The following is a 20,482-nucleotide window of genomic DNA, read 5'->3' as shown; positions in this document are numbered from 1 at the left end:
GTCCTACACCCGAGTGAGCGCCACTCAATTGGCTTTAAGCGTGCGGTCGGAAGGTGCGGAAAGAACTGGGCTGCTGCTGTGCGGAGTGAAGGTGTGAGCAGGTCTCACACCAGGAAATTTGTTGACGAAAATTCATGCTGACTGATATATTTGCAGTGATTTCATGTCATTTCTTCACGGTCTTTCTTTTCTACTTTTTTAAAAAAAAATCTAAATTTGTAAGTTTTGCTGGTCTTTTACATCGTTTCATCCTCATCAGCATTCTACAATGTAAACTTCAGAAAATAAAAAGAATTGAAACCTTTAATGAAAGTGAAAATATTTGTGTTGGTGTGACAGCGCAACACATCTTATTGTGTGTCATATACAATAAAAAAAAAAAATGTTTTGTCTTCTTAGATACTTGATTCTTGGCCATCTCGGGACTCATTTGAATGTAATTACGTGCGTCATAAGTGATACTGTTTGGTTATTGGGTTACAAACTGTAGCACACTGTGCGATGTTACCTTGTTTCTTCTGCTGTTCAATGTGTTCATGTCGTCAGTTTTCTGCTTCTCCGAGCTTCTTTCAGCTCGTTGAAACCTGAAATCAAAGACCAAACTGCTGTGCACTGGGGGTCACAAAGGTATTTTTCATATACTGTACTCTGTAAGTTCAAAGTAAATGATATAAATTTAGCTCTAAAGCAAATGTATTCAAACTATATTATATTTATGAACCTATAACATTTTGTAGCTATCTACTGTAGCTCTTTCTCATCAGTGCGAGAACTGGTAATGTGTGTTAAAACCATTACATTCACCTGTGTGATGTGTTAATATTTGATTCCTCTTTTTTAAGATATTTAAGTACAGCTGTTTTCTCTTTTTAGGCAGGACTGTAAGACTGAATAGACCTGCTCTACGCTGTATGTATGAGGTTGTGCATTCATTCTACTAAATAAAGTGTCATGTTAAAATCAACACGAAAGATGTCAGATGAGTTTGTTGGCTATAGAAATACAGCAAAGTTTTGTTGAAAATATTATTTTTAATTGAAGGTGTGACTTTGTTTTGTTTTGTATGTCAGGAGAGTGAACGTGTTTGTTTTGCTTGTTTGTGTTGCTGTGAGTTCTTTGCTTGACCAATGCGCCCTGCTTCTCACTCAGTACACATATATATTTAAAATATTCCTGCACTGTACTGTTCAGATCCCCTCCAATTACAATAGCTCATCTGCCCGTGACAAAATGCCATAATCCCCTTCTCAACACTACTGGCGCCAACGCCTTCTCTTGTTCAAATGTAAACATGGTCTCCCTCCTATAGGACTTCCTTTTACCAGTTGTTTACACACAACAACTGGCTAAAGGAGGTCCTGACCCACATTAAACTGGAAAAGATTTGATTTATCACTCACAAACTCAAGCTGTTTTCAATGAAACGTGGCAACCCTTTATAAAACGCCTGTCAAACATTACTATTCACCCAGAAACTAAATAGATGCCCCCCATCTATTTTCTGTCTCCGTCTGTTATTTTCTTTTTCTTTTTTTCTTTTAATTAACTTTTTACCTCTTAATTTTCCTGTCCAATTCAGTATTTAAAAAAAAAATTTTTTTTACTTGCGTTCCTTATTTAGTTGTGTCTTGAATTCAGCTTTCACTAAAGGGTGGGAAGGGACAACGAACTACCATGGACTACTTTGGACGTAGAAGCAAATATGGCTCAATTGATACTGTCTTTATGTTTTTATTTTTCTTGTTCCCAACGAATGACCCTCTTACTTTTCAACCCGTCCGCTTATACACATTTTTTCTTCTATTGTAAAAATCAAAAAGTGAAAACGCTCATAAAAAAAAAAGATTAAAAACAAAGACTAAACCCACACCGTTGTTGCCATGAGCCAGCTCAGTTTACAGCTAAAAGTAGGAAATATATCTACAGAACATAAAACAAGCAATCACTTTGAGAAGTTTAACAAGCCATGTAAGGTAATATTAAACAGTGTTTCCTAAATAAAAACTGAGAATTTAAAGTGTTTCTCAATGAAGGAGTTGCACGAGTTACAACCCTGCCCAATCCGTTCAATACACACAAAAACTGGCTGCACAATGAGTGGATGTCTAAAAATAAAACAATGTTTAGGGTTCATAAATAAAAGAGAAATTGACCACCGTGTTGCCCCTGGAACAAGGCGGCGGTCGCAGCATGGTGAGAAGAAACAAGTCTATTTCTGGAGCGAGAGTGTTTTCAGTGCCGCACGAGGAGGACGAAGGAGCGGCGGAGACCCACGAGCGCAACACTCGCTCAGAGCAGAGGAGGAGCACGCGCTCTCGGGAGCTCCCCTGTCCCCGTGCCAGGTGCGTTTCAATTCCGGCGCTACAAACGTTAAAGCTGGATACTTTGTACACGTGCACACACACACCGGGTAAGTCCGCTCCTCTGATGTTGTCGAGTATTTATATTACAAGCGCAGAGTTTTTGTGCCGCATATCCTCGGGGCCGCCGGCAGCACCACGCGCACTTTATGTTGTGAGGGAACGTTCCCCCTACCAGAATGAAGCAAACTTGAGTGAAAAGTGAAGAAGAGAGACTGCTACATAAATATCAGGCTATAAACAGATGATTAAAAAAAACCAACAAACACACATTTAAACAAGTATATAATGGTGGCTTTGTGAGAGCAGCAGGTCTGTCATAACTTGTTACTATAACCAAACAACACAGGCAACACATTTGATCAAATATAAAATAAACCTACATTTGTATTTTAAATAGCTCAATATATCTGTCAGGATATAACATAGCACACACAGATTCTCCTATTTCTTTTCTTAAAAACCCCCCAAACCATTTTAAATATGAATTCGAGCTATTAATATTCCAAACCTCTACCTTAAATTGTTATCATTTGTCAGATGATTTGATCTCTGGATATCAAGCAAACTGTTCTGTCCTATAAACTGCACGGACACACAAAATTGCCTTCCTGTTTGGATTAATAGAAAAAGTGCAAACCAGCACCAACGACTGCTGATGTTCAACTGAATAATTGCTGTATCCAGATGTTCAGGATTGTTGTTTGTGAAGGTTTGCCTGGTGGTCCTGTTGACCACAGCAGCTCCCACTTTGCAGCGGTCCATGCAATATCAGTAAGAGTTCAGTTGCAGCTGGACCAGTGTCAGGAGCTATTTACGTTGACATGCCAGTCGTCCAGCTAAAAATAAAAAATCACATTCACCAGACCCTTTAAAATGTCATTGCAGACAACCTGCTGCAACCAGTGTTAAGACACAAACGAGCCGCATGTCAAGTGGTGAAACTCTTATGAGATGTAATCCAAGGGCTCTGTTCATTATTTTAAAGTATCTTAATGTGTTTTGTTGTTGTTGTTGTAGCTTTCTTTCTTAGTGCTCTCATCCTGGCTCCTCTTCAGCCGTGCTCCAGTTAAACATGTCATCATCGTATGCTGCCGCAATATCAGCTCTGCTTCGAAGCAGTTCTTCTAATCCCCCCATCAAAACCAGCCCTCAGTCCACCCCAGAACCTGGACGTCAGAGTCCCAATCCCAGAAAAGACCGCCCAGCTGTGCAGAACCAATCTCATCCACCCGAGTCTTTCGGGTGCGATGAGGAGCAACAGGAGAATCCTGCAGACTATGAGATCGGTAAGAAAGAGTCCAGCACTGGACTCAAGCACACTGGTCAAGATGTTTAATGTATCTCCCCTGTGGTGCCTTGCAGGTGGCTACTACCCTGTAGAGATTGGAGACATTTTTGTTGACCGTTACCAAGTGGTGAAAAAGTTGGGATGGGGTCATTTCTCTACAGTATGGCTCTGCTGGGATATGGAGTAAGTACAGGAGCTCCTGGCCCTTCATTTAACCCTTTACAGGCCACTCACTAAAATACCTAACCTTGCTATTGGAGTATTTTTGAGGACTTTTTTCAGTTGAAAAACAAAAAACAAAAACATGATTACACACCTATTATAGATTCTTTTTACAAGACAAGTGAAGCAGGAATGGTTTTACCTTGCTGACATGTTTCGCCTGCGTCTGCAGCCTTCCTCAGAGCATCCTCTGATGTGTGGGTCTTTATCAGGTGAGGCCACGCCTCCTGCCCTCGGGTGATCTCTCCAGGATGGAATCCCAGGCGTGCGAGGGGCTGTAGGCCTGGTCCTGGTAAAAACATCCTGCTTCACCTGTCGTAAAAAAAAACCCAAATATGAAATATATGTTTAAGAACAACAAAATTAACACAATTCAACTATGATTACATGCCATTTTAATTTGATGATGAATTGACCAAAATGACATATGTTTTATGTTTTATATCCTACGGTAAATGATGTAATAATTTCTCCCTGAAAAAAATGTTATACAATCATTGACAAATGATATACTATTATACACTATTGAGTGTTTTTATTTGACATTATGATTGGCTATTTGCATAGAATTAGTAAAAATATGGCCATACTGTATCTTACACTATTTTAATGGCACATTAATTATGTTGGCAATGTGGACAAAAACACAAGTGTTTTTTTTTTAATGACAAATGTAATGCAGAAGCTGCAACCATTTATCATTTATCCATTAATTCTGGACATCTTGTGCAAGTTCTCCCAACCTAATATGCAGTACTACTTTAAATACTTGTTGCTGTTACTTTTAAAAGTATGAATAAAGATGCTGAAGTTACCAAATATGGTCACATGTTCAATAACTGGTCAAATATAGCAATTCTACCTGATGATTGCACTGTGTGTATAAATATATATATATATATATATATATATATATATATATATATATATATATATATATATATATATATATATATATAGTAATATACACTGTAGTAACTCGACAACACTGTTATTTGCACACAGGAAGATGCATTTTGTGGCTTTGAAGGTGGTAAAGAGCGCTCAGACATTCACAGAGACGGCACTGGATGAGATCAAGCTCCTGAAATGTGTCAGTGTGACATTCTTCTTTATTTAAAATCATATACTCACTCGTAATTGTTTATTTCAGTTCACTTTAATTGAACGTTAACATGCCAAGGGAAGTAAAAACATGTGTTTGAATTGACAAATTTTAAGTTTATCTTTAATAAATGTATTTCTTTTGTGCTAAAAACTACCCAATCAGAGTCATTTATGTTATTTAAAAAAAAAAAAAAAAATCACATAAGTGACTGTGGTATAAAATCATGTGTTCTCATAATAACATTTGTCATCAGGTAAGAGACAGCGACTCCAAAGATCTGAAACGCGAGAGAATTGTGCACCTCATCGATGACTTCAGGGTTTCTGGAGTGAATGGACAGCGTATCCTTTCTAGCATCATTCAGTACCCACAGGCATCTAATATGTAGCTTGTGCGTCAAACACAAATGTCCCAATAGGTGTTATTATTATAAATGTTCTTCTCTTTGCACAGTACATTAGCGTGCACTACGTTTTGGCATTCCAATGACAGTAAACCACTCCTCAGTATGAAACAAACTCCTTAACAGCTCACTGGATGTGTGCATGGTTCTGGAGGTTCTGGGACACCAGCTTCTAAGATGGATCATCAAATCCAACTACACAGGCCTCCCGCTGCCCTGCGTGAAGAGCGTCATTAGACAGGTGTTGTGCAGCTGTTTCGTCTTGAATCGTCTTTTTTTTTTTTTTTCCCCCTCCTTATTTTACATGATGTGCATTGACTATGGCTCGGTTGTCGTTCCTTATCGCAGGTTCTGGAGGGTTTAGATTACTTGCACACGAAATGCAAGATTATCCACACGGACATCAAGCCAGAAAACATCCTGCTCCGGGCGAACGAGGCTTCTATTCAGAAGCTTGCGGCAAACACCAAGCTGTGGGAGCTTCCTGTGGCTCCTGCTTTTCCCAGCTCCCCAGGTCAGTGCCGCCGAGTAGCGCATAAAGGCTGTTAAGAGCAGGTTGTTGCTTCGTACGTGTGATGAGCGATTGCGAGCACATGCTGGAGGTGATCTCGATTAAATGCGAGCAATTTGCAGCTGCTGTTTTCATCATGCTCATCTTTTCTCCTTTCTGACGTTTTCCCTTTGCCGCCAGTGAACCGAGGCTCAAGAGAGAAGCAGGTGTGCAGCCGCAAATATATAGTTATGTCCTCTGTACATTTTGCCCCATGTGCACTGTGGTAATTGCATTTTTGCTGTAATTTGTCAAAGAGTTTGTCCAACTTATTGGGAAAACTGACGGGGGTTTTCCACACTATTGGGGACTGGGTAAGATGCATCTTCACGGCACGACCAGCTTGAAACATGCATGTGAGAGATTTGTCGTCAATATAAGCACGCTGCTCCGAGATTTACATTTTGTATTGTGTCTAACTTTGATGCACGTGACAATGAAGACAAATGTATTTGAACCTCATTAGTATTTTTTAATTCAACAATTGCTTGCAGGTAAGGAGATGCAATGCAGTAGTTTTCAATTAGTGAACTTTTTTTTTTTTAATGTCGGAATGATAAAGACTTATTAAACATATACATTTTTCTCTCACACATTTTAAATCAGTTGCGAGATGTATTAGTATGCTGCGCATATATAGGAGTATTTTGAACAGTAGTATCCACAGTGAGAGACTAATTATCACAAAATGTAATTAAAAAAAAAAAGAATTAAAGTAAGAAACCCAGTGAATATATTTTTTGCACACACAACAGGTGTCTACTATCCCCATTGTGTTGTTGAAGGATCCTAGCAGCCTAAAGAAACCAATGAAACCCTCAACATCTTTCTTCAGCTTGCATTGGAACAGTTATGACTCCTTTCTGCTCTGGACTTGCTCTGGGCGGCGCTGGGATCTCAAAGCGGACGACTCTTTCTACTTGTCACAGCCAGAGGCTTAAACGAGACACAGAAACAGGCCCGGTTATATTTTTTATGGTGACCAAACTTTTTCCTCGCTGCACTGCTCCGTTGTGTCTCTGCTTGCCCACAGGTTTGTGTAAAAGAAGACACAGCTGCAGAGTTTGCTGCCTTTCCCATAGCTGCTGCATTTATTTAACTACAACTTATTGTACAATGATGCATCTCTTGCTCGGTCCTGGAGGATCTTTTGTTTCTTGATACATATGAATGAAATGAATGAGCTTGTGAAATGTTCACACTGTTGTAGAGTATGAATACTGCACTGAGCTGCCACAACATCATAACTACTGACGATTGAACTGACTAATCACAGCATCGTTGTAGGGATTATATATTAGACAGCAAGTGAACGTTGTCTTAGGAGCAGGGAAATAGACATGAGTAAGAGTTTGAGTGAGTTTAAAAACTGCCAAATTGTGAAAGCCAGAGCCAGAGTAAGTCAGAGTGTTTCCCAACCTTGCAGCTCTGAGGAAGGAAAAGGTTGACAGAGTCACGAGCAGCCGGGTTGTATTGTTGCACATGATCCCATCGTGGCCCACATTTAAAACGTAAAGGACTTTATCTGTGGATAAGATCTTGGTACCAGATACCAAAGCACATGTTTAAGAGGTCTGGTGGAGTTCATGCATCATAGCTTAGAGTTGATTTGACAGTAAAAGGTGGACCGGCACATTGTTTTTATAATGTTATGGCTGATCCCTGTACACATAAAGCTTGAAAAGTCACTCATGAATTAGAAATGGAAGTAATACGATACACCTATATTGTTTTGTGACTCACTGTAGAGTAAAGGTGTAATGGTTCATCATTAATAGACTAATAACAGACCTAATTTGCATGATTTGCCACACTTCTGATGCAGGCCTGTGGTTGGCATAGTTTCACAATAGTTTTTTTTTTTTTTTGTTCATTTGAATCTCTGATGACTTGATGTCCTTCAGTCCAGCAAAGTCTCCAAGAGGCCGATTAAGCGGTTGACGGGCAAAGACAGAAGCCGGCGTCGGCAGGAGAGCGCGGTCGAGCCAAAACAGGTGTCGTTTTCTGATGTCGCCGCTCCTGCGAGCGCCCGCAGCTTCACACGCCAGCCCAAGATCACAGGTCCTGACCTCCAACTGAGGAGACAGACTTTGCTGCTGGAAGACAGACGCGACTCGACTCTGCTCAGCCACAGAAGCTCTGTCTGCTCGTGGTCCGACTTCAGCACAGACGGACCTGTGTCTGGATCCAGGTCGGCCTTTTTCCATCACACAGCAAACAAGGAACCTCCTCCACCTTCACCATCCACTCACGGTCAGTCTCATTACAGAAATCATTTTATATTTAGACACTCTATACCTACCACACTGTGTTCAAATTCACACAACCTGAGCACGTTAAAAGCAGATTGACTTTAGATTTTCTGTGTTTTAAGGCTGCCGAGACCCAGATGTCCCTCTGGACCTACTGAAGCCTCAAAGTGCCGAACAAGTCCTCATCAAGATTGCTGACCTGGGAAACGCCTGCTGGGTGGTGAGTAATTATTGAACAAGAAAATTAAATCCTTCACATCATTTTCGATTATATTGATGTCATATATATATATATATATATATATATATATATATATATATATATATATACACACACACACACACACACACACACACACACACACACACACACACACACACACACACACACACACACATGTATATCTGTTGTCATGGGTTCAGCTGCTCGGTGCAGTATGTCCTGACATTTGTACAACTTTGAAAAAAAAAAAAAAAAAAAGGTCTGTTTCGAAAAAAAGAAAAGCTAATACAAACAAAGTTACATTTTCACACTGTACTCTTGAATAAAAAATAATTGACCTTGTCCTCGCTGTGAAATATTTATAGGCGGCTTGATATTTACATTTTTTTAGAAACTGCTTCCACTCGTTTTTTTCCGTAACCTATTCCAACAGGAGCGCTGTGTGATAACCTTATTGAGCCTGCCATCCTGTGAATAACACACCTGCTGCATGTCGCCACTGAGATGCAGGTTGATTTGAGGCGGAGCTGGAAAACTACAGTTAATCTCTTTTTTCCGTTTCATCTTGCATTTTGTACCCGCTGATGGTTGTGTAATGTTTACTCGGTGAAGCCTTATCATTTGAATATACTCAGTGTATAATTTTACTCTTTGATAGAAAATTCAGTTTTATCTCTTAATAACTAGATGTTTATTCTTTCAGATGGGCTTCCCAGAGGTCATTTTACCTGCTTTATTTTATTTGACAGCTTAATTATGCCTAGATCATAATAATTGGTTTTCAAAAGTCAATAGTGCAAAAATAATAATTAAAAAAAATCTTTAATTTTAATACATGCTATTAAAAAAGGAAAACCAGATATTTTCATGATTTCAAACTGTTTCATTAGTTATTTTTAATGCGTCAAAGTTGTCGGACTGTGGGAGGAAAGCCGGAAAATTCCAATGCAGCAGAAGAATTTGCACGGAGAGGCTCTCAAGCCCAGACTTGTGCTGAGGATACTTTTGCTGTTTTTCTTGTGAGAGTGTGAACCACCTCCCCACTGATCCGCCCACAGTGACTTCTAAAAACCACCAAGTAATGAATGAATGAGTTCATTATTATCAGTCTGCTGTAAACTCTTAAGGCTTTTACACAGTTTTATTTGATCACACCTTGGTTGAAACCAGGTGTTTTTATAGATTTAATTTGGTTTTGAACCCTCGCAGCACCAGTTAGCCCCTCAATCTGCGACTCTGATGAACATTTGTGCCAATCTCTTGCATACGGTGGAAGTACCGCGAGTGTTTTGAGTGTCTACTTTCAAGTAGAAATTTTGATTTCACAGTACATACTCAATGTGCCACTCCAGGTAGGTCATGTAATAATGTAAGCTGTCACACGTTGTCAGCACAAACACTTCACGGAAGACATCCAGACGTGTCAGTATCGCTCCGTGGAGGTCCTGATCGGCGCCGACTACGACACGCCGGCTGACATCTGGAGCACGGCTTGCATGGTGAGCGGCATAGAAAAGCATTGTGAAACAAATATCAGTCATTTCTATCAGTCGTTTGTTTGAGATTCATTACATTGCATAGTTTTTTTTTTTTGTCCCTTTCTTTCCACTGCAGGCTTTTGAGCTGGCCACAGGAGACTACTTGTTCGACCCCCAGGCAGGAGCAACATTTTCCCGTGAAGAAGGTCGGGGGAGATGAGAACATCACTTTTGTCCTTGACTGAAATAAATGTGCTTATTATACAGTGTGTGCCCGTGTCCTCTCAGATCACATTGCTCACATCATCGAGCTGTTGGGACCCCTTCCTTCCAAATTTGCCCTTTCGGGGAGAAATTCCAAACAACACTTCAACTGTAAAGGTAAAGTTCTGTGATAAAAATGATAAAACATCTAATAGATCTGCTTACAGTTCTGACTTTTTTGTATAGTTTGCCATTTGTGGCATTATAAAACCCCTAAGTAGATACAGATGTAACTTTTCAATGACCAAATAATTGAAGTAATTAGTAATTTGCCTCCATTTTTCTTTCTCCAGGACACCTGCGACACATCTCAAAGCTAAAACCATGGAGCCTATTGGAGATCCTGCTGGATAAGTACGAGTGGCAGCGAGAGGAGGCGCTCCAGTTCAGTTCGTTTCTCTTGACCATGCTGGAGCTGCTGCCAGAGAAAAGAGCCACAGCTGCCCAGTGTCTGAAACACCCCTGGATTGCTTCTTAGGCACACGACTTGGCTGCGTGTCTTTCAGAGCTCAATGGTCTGAATCTGTTATATGGGACTTGGTTGAAGTAGCCTGGTGCTGGCATCATGAGCACAGCTTTCATTAATATTTATCAGCCTCGGCTTTTCTCCTTTGATTTGTTTGTTCCTTCATTATAGACATAGTACTGACCAAAGAAAGCCTTTGTCTTACTGAAGATGTGTATTCAAACAAGACTGAAAAGCATTGAGCTTTTGAGTTTCATTAAGCTCACATAATTATAGTTTTATACGTATCTGCGATTACAATTGGTTGATGCACCGAAAGGGCCGATGTAATGTAAGAGATTGATTTATTGTGATTGCCCAGAAGTCAGCTTAAGGATCGCTCAATTCAGGATTGAAGCTGTTCCTATGCTGGTATCTTAAAAACCAAGCAGCAGGATGTGACAACAGCTTCATGTGTGGTACCTTTGACTGATAGAAGTGTCTCTCTGCTCCGCCGCACCTCAAATGTGTGGTTGTCCAACCCTACGTAAGCCTGATAACGAGCGGCGGAACAGAGAGACCTCTGAAACATCAGGGCAGTAGGTGTCTTAGATGAACGCTGAGAGTCACTGATCCAGAAATAATGAACTAAGCTCTCAGATTTAACCCCAATAAACCTTCAAACGCCAAACAGGACTTATTCTACTCCCTTTCTGCAGTGCCGAGAGTGAGAGAATGTGTGCTCGTGCTTGCGTGTGTGTGTGTGTGCGGAGATTAGGTCTGTTGTACATTCCTTGAATGCTCGCATTCAAGCACACCACTGAGACTGGAGATGGAAGGAAGAGGAGGGAGGAGTTAGTCTCATGTAAACCCTGGCATATGTCCGGCTGTGCTGAAACTCACAGCCTTTCCTCTCGCGGCGAGAGGAGGTGAGAAGAGGACGGAGAGGCGCTGCCTGCTTACACATGTAAGTATTGTTTTCTGCTCCGTTTTTATGAGAAACCCTTGGAGGAAGGCATGAATCGGCTGTTTTTATTCCCTGAGAAGTCTCTGCTTGTGTTCTGCTGAACGGAGACCACAGCGCAATCTGGTTTTAATTCCTGCTGTGGACTGGAGAGTGTTTACTGTTGTAGTATTGTGAAATTTGGGGGAAAACAAAGGTTACATTTACTAAGTGGCTGCATCAAATCTCCAGTTTAGTCACTTATTAAGCAACAAACTGTCTTTTGTGAACAAGATTTTAGAAAAAAATCTTTTAATAGTCTTGTCTTTTCTGTTACTTTTATTCCATAATGTGTTTAGAAATATGCATGTCGGCAGTGTCTCGAGCGTGAGGGTGAAAGTGGCACGGCAGCCCCTACATTGTGAAATGTGAGCATGTGCATATGAAGGTTTGTCACGACCATTCTTCATTTCAGCTGTGGATCCGCTGTTGTATGTTGAGGAGAAGCCAAAGTAAAGGTTAAAGCCCCCTGTGCTCTGCCATTTGTGACACAGCTCTTCAACCCCAGCCAGTTGCCATGCAACTCAAACTCTAAATCAAAAGGAATTACCTCAACCACCGTTTGTCTTTCACAGTTTCATTGTTTGTGCAAGGTAGGGTTAGTGGTTTCTAGCCTTTCATTCCACTGCACTCTCACAGAAGGAGCTCTGTTCTTGAGGTTTCTGGCTGTGCCTCCGTTCCTCTCCCCTCTGTTCTTTCCACAGAATGCTCTCCCCTTGGTGTGGAAAAGCGGCACACAAAACAGCACCGTGCAGCTGCTGCTTATTACATTTCATATCAGAAGATACCCAGTAGTGATTTCATCTTATTGGCTTGTGTGTGGGTGTAAAGATTGGACATGGCAGTCGCTGCCGATAGTCAAAACAAGAGCTGTAACAGTGCATAGTAATCACCCATCTCATTATCCCGACACAAAGAGGAGGCTGAGGAGACACATGAGAGCTTTCATTTATCTCATGCAGATGTGTTATTATACTGTGTCTGTACTTATTGTATAAGAGCATTTTCACACAATGCAAGACTGCAATATAACCGCGCTTAAAGTGATGTTTCCTTGGTTGCAGGATGTTGCACAATCTCATTTACAGCTGTGCCGGTGGAGCTGCTGTTCTCTACGTTCTGTACAGATGGGTCATCCCCGCTGCTGTGCAGTATCATCCAGGACTGGCATTAATGTGGCACGATGTTTTTGTGGAGCGACTGTTGGACACACTGACCCAGTCCACTCGCCCTCAGGTGTGTACTTCAACACTCAGCTCTTGCAAAATCAACCTGAGCAAACCATTTCAACTTATTGTGGAGATTCAAGCAAAGAGAAGCCATGGTTACTTAACACTTACACTTACTCCTGTGGCCTTACGTTTATTTTTTGCTGTTTTAGCATTTTTATTAATTGGGACATCAAGAACATAAAGGTAAACAAGCATTATAAGCAGGGTTGGGACGGTTACTTAAAAATGTAATCCATTACAATGTCAAAAAAATAAAGACAAGTCTGCTCAGTGTATTGACACATCTTATACACATACACATATAAATTGCTCTGAACAGAACAAGTTTTGAGCTTTCAAAAGCTTTTTAAAGAATCAAAACCACAATACAAATAAAGATTTCAATTATTCCAGTGTTAGTCCTCAAAACTATTTCTGTTCAAGAGAATGTGCTCATCTGTTTCAAAACATTTTCAAAACTCTTTTTCTCTCTCTAGTCTGTTTCCTTGTTGGTTTTAATGTTGCTGGAGTTTTTTTTCCCGGACTAAATATAAATGTTTGATAGGTTTGAGAGGTTGTATCTGGCAGCATGAGTCACTGATTGATTATAACTGAACAACCAGCTCCTCAACAAGCAGACTTAAAAAAAAAAAAAAAAAAAAAAGGTTATGTCACGTGTCGCCCCAATTAATACCTAAAACACGAGATCCTCTAAACGTATTGAGAATGTCTTCCTACCATCAGCACAAGTACTGGTATGGGCAGGTTACTGACAGATTAGTGAGCTAATGAAACTAGTTGACTTTTAAACAGTGAAGTCGGAGTTTCCAGCCAGAACATGCGTTTCTTTCCCCGGAGCAGACATGACGAGAGCGGCTGGCTGCAGTATCCATGGCAACGCACCAGTAACAACAGTGTGTTGTTACCTGAAAGCATCGGATGGCGCATGTGACCGCTGCATTTCTAGTTTATTCCACCTATTTTTCTATTGTAATCCCGCTCAGTAATACCATTTTTTTTTATATAACTGTAACGAGAGTACACATTTTTTTATGTACTGTAAAAAAAAATGTGTATCCTGTAATCCGTTACTACACAACCTTGATTATAAGTAAGTCAAAGCAAGCAACAGGTAGCCTGTCACCTGCAGTGAAAAGTACTGGAAAGATAACACAACAAGATGGCAAACTATTGAACAATTCTTTAATTAAAGTGTCACATTTGTCACTTTGAGATCTGAGTCCCTTCAACACCAGCTGCTGTGCAGCAAAATCTAAAATAATGGCCAAGGAGCAATGAGGTGCAGGTCTCTCTATTAGGTACACGGTAATATCAGTATTCACATCAAACATCAACATTGGGAAACACCCCCCCCCCTTGTATACTTAACCAGGCATAAGAGGCTGTAATCTTTAGTTGACACATCCTGCCACTCCACAGAGAAATAAAAGCTCTCTTGAATGGCAGAAAATGAGTAGTTGATGACAGGGTTCAAATGAGAATGGCAGGACTGTGTTTGGAGATGACAGAAAAACTAATAGATGCACTGCTTTCTACAATGGTGCTGCGGGGGGAAAAAAAGATGTTCAGAAAACAGCACACGTCCAGTCTAGAGGCAGATGGAGTACAAAGGCAGAGGATCAGGTCGGGTCCCTCTGCTTCAGCCCACAATGGGAATCTTTGGCTGTGGGGTAAACGGGTTTAGCCAAACAAGGAGGAATAAATCCAGTCTGAATTGATGTTTGTGCTAACGACGTGCAATTTCTGATGAGCACGGTTTAGTCTTATCATAGAATAGCTTCCTCTGTGATATTCCACCATCCAACAGCGAGTTCAGTTTATTTTAGTAGTTTCTAACCAGACCTGAGTCATGAATGTGAATCTGACACCAGACCCAGAGGGGGCTCCACCCCTGAATTGTACGTTTGACCCAGATAGGTGCATGGTGCATAAAAACATGGGTCAAGGGATGTCAGTGAATCTTTGTACTTACTATCACTGCCAGGTAATCACACACGGACAATCCGAAATGCTTTGAACAAGGTTAACATGCTGATATTTCTCAGTTAATATAGTTGCTATTTAAATTACTAAGTTAGCATTTGATCATTTGTGAACACAAGGCAGGCTGACAAATGTCATAATTTGGAGGTTTATTGATCGTAAAACAAAGGACAGAAGAAATGAAAATAAACTGATTCTATTTGCTTACACTAGATGTGAAACAAGTAATAGAAATTGTGCAATCCTTCATCGCTCATGGGAGTTAGTATCAAGGTTTTTATTGTAATTTGTCACATTATAAAGACACGTATCTAAAAGATTCAACCTCTGAAGGCAACAGATGTTTTCATGAAGTGATCCTGGCCCATTCTTCAAATAGTCGAGACGCTTCAGTCTGAACATCTACTGAGCGACATCTCCAGAGTGACTGTACATTGTTTTCGGGGCTTGATTGAAATGATATTAACCAAGTAACAACCGTTATTACAAACAATGCTTTTTTAGCTTTTAAGTCAACAAGAAAAAGAGGAGGTCCAGATAAGAGTATCTCTGTAACAATAGACCTTTGTAGCGTTTAACAGTTCTATCCTGTTAGTTTACTAGAACATCTGTGAAACAGAGGCTTTATCAGTATTCTGTGCCTGTCGAACATCTTTAAACATGCAGTTAAACCCGTCTCAGCTTCATTATGACTGACTGAGGAAGGAGCTGTTTCCATGTGTGCTGTTGGTGAGAATTATTTCTAATGTAAGGACACAAAACTATACAAATAGTATTGGTTTCATAGATTATTTGTACTACCTCAGTGAAATAATAATACAGCTATATGAGTAAAAATACATAAAGTCATGCAATACAAAAGTGACATGGATTCAGGTTGAAACATTCACAACTGGCGGCACTAATCCAATATGATATGAAGAATAAAGTAGTTAAAGGAAGCTTAGAATTTGCCAGTGTATGTGTAAGACTTGTTTCCAGAGACCGGCTCCTTCTTTTTGTGTAAATTAGGGCAGATGTATCTATTCTTGTCTGATAAAGGCTCCGGGCCTTTTTCGCCTTTGATCACAACGTGGGCACAATGTGACTTGTCTGGAAATGAAGATGTGAAATTAAAAGTGGACTCAATTCACAAAGCTGGGTGTATTTAACAGAGGATTTGTTTTGTTTCCAGGGCTTCTCACAGGACTAAAAATATATGCAAAAAAATATGTAGATGAGGCACAAAAACAAACTGTGTCTTTGTTGCCTATGTTTCTCAGTTTGCCTGAAAATCTTTTTGTGGAGACAAATTGACTGGTTGAAGCTGTTTTCTGTGAGAATTCCCCAATCATAGTTCTAAATCAGCAGTAAATACGAATTCATGCACAAAATTAGTGTTTGGGAGATTTTTTACATTTTTTTTTGGTAAAAATACATTGATGATTGAACTTTCTCTACCAATTGATGATTGAAATGTATTTATTAAATCACAATAACACAATCGGATTGCCAACAGGTCTTGTCTCTTCAAACGGGGTAGTTGGAGGCGTCGCTCTGGGAAGCTCGGTACAAACAAGACCCTTAATGAGTTGAGGTGAAACAGCGGTGCAGGGATGTGTCAGGTCAGAGCGCCGGTCAGCTGACAGGAAGCAGGTGTGCAGGAGCTGGAAACACGCCGACACCAGGCGAAAGGAAAAAGGACATTGGAACTAGATTTACCTGAACTTGAAAAGCAAAACAAAAGCGGTGACAGGATGGAGTGAATAACATTGACTGTGTCGTCAAACTGGCATCTGTCTCTTGGTGGGAAAAGGTGAAACAGCCATTAAGCACATTTTGGAAACAGGAACATTGGATAATTAGAGTGTGACGAAGTGATCCGATTTGCTAAAACCGCTGGTATTTTTCCAAGAAAGGAAAGCCAGCAAACTGCAGTCGGGTCATTGGGAGAAGAGACCAGCTTTCTCCAGGTGCTCCAGTCTCCTCCCAGAGTCTCTAATCATACAGTTGAAGCCAATTCGAGACCCAAATAGCTCGAATGTGTGCATGTGAGCCCGACTGTCTGTCTCTCCCTGTGATGGACCGCTGATCTGTCCGTCGGCCTTCACACATAATCAGATGGGATCCCTTGAAGCACACCTCAACCATGAATCGCATAAAGCTTTAAAGAAGACGAATGACTCTCATTTGTTTGGAATGCACAAACCATTGCACGTTATGAAGTAACTGCACTATGAATGGACTGTTCCGACCCGGTTCGTCCTGAACCCTGTCCACTGACGATGGAAGCCACAATAAGCATGGAGGTATCAAATCTACCCCATAAGGTGAACTGGTCTGGTGATTCATTTTTTTGTTTTTTTTTGTTTGTTGTTGAGATCATGTGACTGGTTAGGGTGTGATCATCTGGGGAAATCACATCAGGATGGAATATTGGAACAAGGCAAGCTGGCAGAGGCAGTGAGATGATTTGTTCAAAGGTCTGCTGGGAAATCTTGGGTCCCGCTGTCCATATGGAGGCTACTTCCATGTGATGACTCTTCCTATATATTGTAGTTGCAGACGAAATACAAAATTTAAAGCCACATTATTACCTGGGGTCTTTTTCACTGCAGTCATGAGCACTGTCACAGTCCAAACTGTTTTCCAGGTGAAAACACCACAACGAGGCTTCACGTGAACGATGAATTCGCCAAACCTCAATGCAATTGATTATCTGTAAAATGTGCTCCACAAGCCTGTCCAAATCAATAGAAGTACCGTTTCCCTAATTTTAAGAGTTAAATAATCTGCGGCTTGATACTGCACAGCTCATTGGATTGATTGAAGTTCAGAACTTGATTGATGTGAGTGAAATATGAGAAGCTCCACGTTATTGTATCATGGCCAAATCAATGTTTGACATATTTTAAATATTTTCAGGACATAGATATAGAATTGGACAGGTGTTTTAAACCTATTGTAGTTCAGGGACTGAATACAACCCAATTTGACTTTTGCACAACAATACATTTTCTTATGCTCTTTCAACATAATTTATAATAACCACCCTGAAATTTGCTTTTAAAAAGATGGATTAGGTAATCCTACCTCCCACAGTGTTTCTCTTGAAACTCGTGTGGCCAAAAATCGCATCTTACTTTCCTTAAACATGCATAATTTATGCAGCTTTTAGCATGCATGTTCTTACAAATATAGGTGCACCATGGCTTTGACTCTAATGCTGCTTCAATAGCATTGCTATTTCACTACAGAATGATTCTCAGTGGACAAACTAGGAACAGTATTTACTTATTTCCTTTTTTCTTTTCCAGTTCTCCTCTCCTTGGAAAGTTTGTCTTTGAAAGGTCATCAGATCACCCCCCCCCCCCCCCCCCCCCCCCACACATGGTGCATATATGACACCCTTGATCAAAAGTATAAATGATACTTTTTCTTAAATTTCTTTTCAGAATATATCCAGAAAAACATTACGATTCTGGTGCCGAACACAAAAATCATTGCAAAAAGTGGATTCTCCGTTCAAGGACTCACAATATGGCATCATTATATCCCAAATCAGCAGACATATCAATCAATGGAATGTATTGACATGTAACTTTTTAAACTATTTAATCAGTGTGATAATCATACAACGTCCATATTGTCCTAAACGAGTGTGTTTTTTTTTTTTTTTTCCTCAAGCGGCTCCTTGGTGCAGTGAAGAAAAGCGCCACCAGAGGGGACCCTCGCAGCGTGGTCAAAGCCATAGATCAGTTCTGCAGACAGAAGGAGTGGGCCATGAATGTAGGGGATGAGAAAGGTGCAGAATTGACTAAATCAATGATCTCTTGCATTTATGCATCAAGTCAATTGCTAAAGAAAAGATCTTTGATTTAGTGTTTATGTTATTCATGCAACAGGCTGCATCCTGGACTCCGTGGTGTCGGAGCTGAACCCTTCCAGGGTGTTGGAGCTGGGTACCTACTGCGGCTACTCCACAGTCCGGATCGCCAGCCTGCTGCCCCCTGACGCCAAGCTCATCACCCTGGAGTTAAACCCAGACTATGCTGCAGTCGCTCGGCAGGTGATCGCTTGGGCAGGACTTGAAAATAAGGTAAATCTGAATTGTCTGGGAGAAATCCCCTTTTGAGGGCTGTGTAAGGACACTTGATTGGACGATGTTATTTATTCTAGGTCCAGCTCGTTGAAGGGGCATCGGGTGACTGGATCCCAAAAATGAGAGAGCAGTTTGGGGTGAAAACGTTTGATCTGGTTTTCTTGGATCATTGGAAAGACCGCTACCTCCCTGACGCAAAGCTGCTGGAGGTTAGTTTACCATTTCATATGAAGACGTCTCTGGACTTGTTACCATGACACTTGCCTTTATTTATTTACTTACTTCCTCAGGAGTGTGGCCTCTTAAAGAAAGGAAGCATCTTGTTGGCTGACAACGTCATCTGCCCTGGGACGCCCGACTACCTTGAGTATGTCCGTAGCAGCCCCCGATATGAAAGCCAGTATTTCAAATCCCACCTGGAATACACCAAAGTGGAGGACGGCTTGGAGAAATCTGTCTTCTTAGGGTAGTTTTCAGGTTACGGTTGTCAAACTCATTTCACTTCAGTTGCCACCGACATGCCAAATAGACCTGGAGTGGGCCAGACCGGTTAAATGATTGCATAATAACCTTTAAATACAGATCTTTTGACAGCTCATGCTGGCTATTAAAGTATTAAACAAATGGCATTCAATTATTTATGTTTTATTCAACCTTGAACATTTTTGAGAGAAAATAGGAGTTATTTCTTCATTATGCCAGTTTCAATATGTCTCTGGCTCCTGATGTCCTCTATCTGTAGCATTTTCACAAACTCCTTCACCAGCTTTGATGTGAAAGCTACATCTTCAATAAGATAGCCCCGAGCTGTTGGACTTATGACTCAGGTCGCAATATTCTGCTGTGTCTGTTATACCGAAATGACCAATAAATGGATTAGAAACACCTTTTCAAGCATTAAAGGAAAAATTCCAGTCAGTGTTATAATAACAATTTCTGTCTTGTTATAAATGTGATTTCTTTGCCGTCTGGTTTTGGCCCCGGGGCTGTATGTTTGACTTCCCTATTTCGAGAAGATGTGTCATGTTTTCCACAGGTACTGGTAGAATTCAAAGAAAAAGAAATGAAATGTGTGTGTGTGTTTTTGTTTTTTTTTAAACTCCAGAGCGTGTTACATTGACATTAAAGGTAACAAGTGAAAGAAAACTATGTTTGCTGTTACGTTTTTAATTTCTTTGTGGAGAATTGCTTGATGCACTCGTTGGAAGTGTCTACACTGGTCCAGTAGACTTCAGCAGAGGAACTACATTAGAGCTTCTAATTGACAGATGAACTGCAAACTGATCTGCAGCTGCTTTCACCCCTGGCATCAACTCAAATCAATAATAAATCTAATCCAGTTGCATTCTGTGGTGCAGGAGCCCATTCTGAGCCCTGATATTCTTCACCAGCATGCAGGTGTGTGTGTGTGAGAGAGAGAGAGAGAGAGAGGGAGTGTGTATGAATCAAATCGCTGCTCATCTAATCTCTCAAAGTGACGAGTTCCATCATGCAGAGGGGGGGGGGGGGGAGGGTCCTGCATTCCAGTTGAACGGAGGGGCAAATGTGGGCTCGTCCACCCAATGCTTTCTTCACAGACGCCTGCAT

At 40.7% G+C, this 20,482-nt stretch overlaps 2 protein-coding genes across 3 annotated transcripts; both read left to right on the top strand.

The window, feature by feature from the left end:
* Positions 1 to 2,271: 2,271 nt before the first annotated feature.
* Positions 2,272 to 10,639, top strand: LOC308129328 (SRSF protein kinase 3-like). Its single transcript, XM_080495248.1, has 15 exons — positions 2,272 to 2,410; positions 3,381 to 3,649; positions 3,726 to 3,834; positions 4,879 to 4,966; positions 5,235 to 5,322; positions 5,519 to 5,625; positions 5,733 to 5,898; positions 6,076 to 6,101; positions 6,192 to 6,248; positions 7,839 to 8,187; positions 8,309 to 8,406; positions 9,801 to 9,908; positions 10,024 to 10,093; positions 10,176 to 10,268; positions 10,445 to 10,639. Exons 2-15 carry the CDS (start codon positions 3,436 to 3,438, stop codon positions 10,627 to 10,629), a joined length of 1,758 nt encoding a protein of 585 aa, XP_080351374.1. The 5' UTR covers positions 2,272 to 2,410; positions 3,381 to 3,435; the 3' UTR covers positions 10,630 to 10,639.
* Positions 10,640 to 11,456: 817 nt separating this feature from the next.
* comtb (catechol-O-methyltransferase b) lies at positions 11,457 to 20,035 on the top strand (the record flags this gene model as incomplete). Of its 2 annotated transcripts, XM_080495249.1 has the most annotated exons (6): positions 11,457 to 11,563; positions 12,664 to 12,835; positions 18,481 to 18,598; positions 18,699 to 18,892; positions 18,973 to 19,104; positions 19,186 to 20,035. In XM_080495249.1, coding segments are annotated over 6 exons (798 nt in total). In that variant the 3' UTR covers positions 19,366 to 20,035. The 2 variants fall into 2 exon arrangements, with proteins under 2 accessions (XP_080351375.1, XP_080351376.1); XM_080495250.1 differs by lacking the exon at positions 11,457 to 11,563 and having other exon boundaries at positions 12,665 to 12,835.
* Between the last annotated feature and the right edge of the window lie 447 nt (positions 20,036 to 20,482).

The sequence above is a fragment of the Blennius ocellaris genome, assembly GCF_963422515.1.
Source record: "Blennius ocellaris genome assembly, chromosome: 4".
Classification (NCBI taxonomy): Eukaryota; Metazoa; Chordata; class Actinopteri; order Blenniiformes; family Blenniidae; genus Blennius; species Blennius ocellaris.
This window is presented reverse-complemented; position numbering and strand designations above follow the sequence as displayed.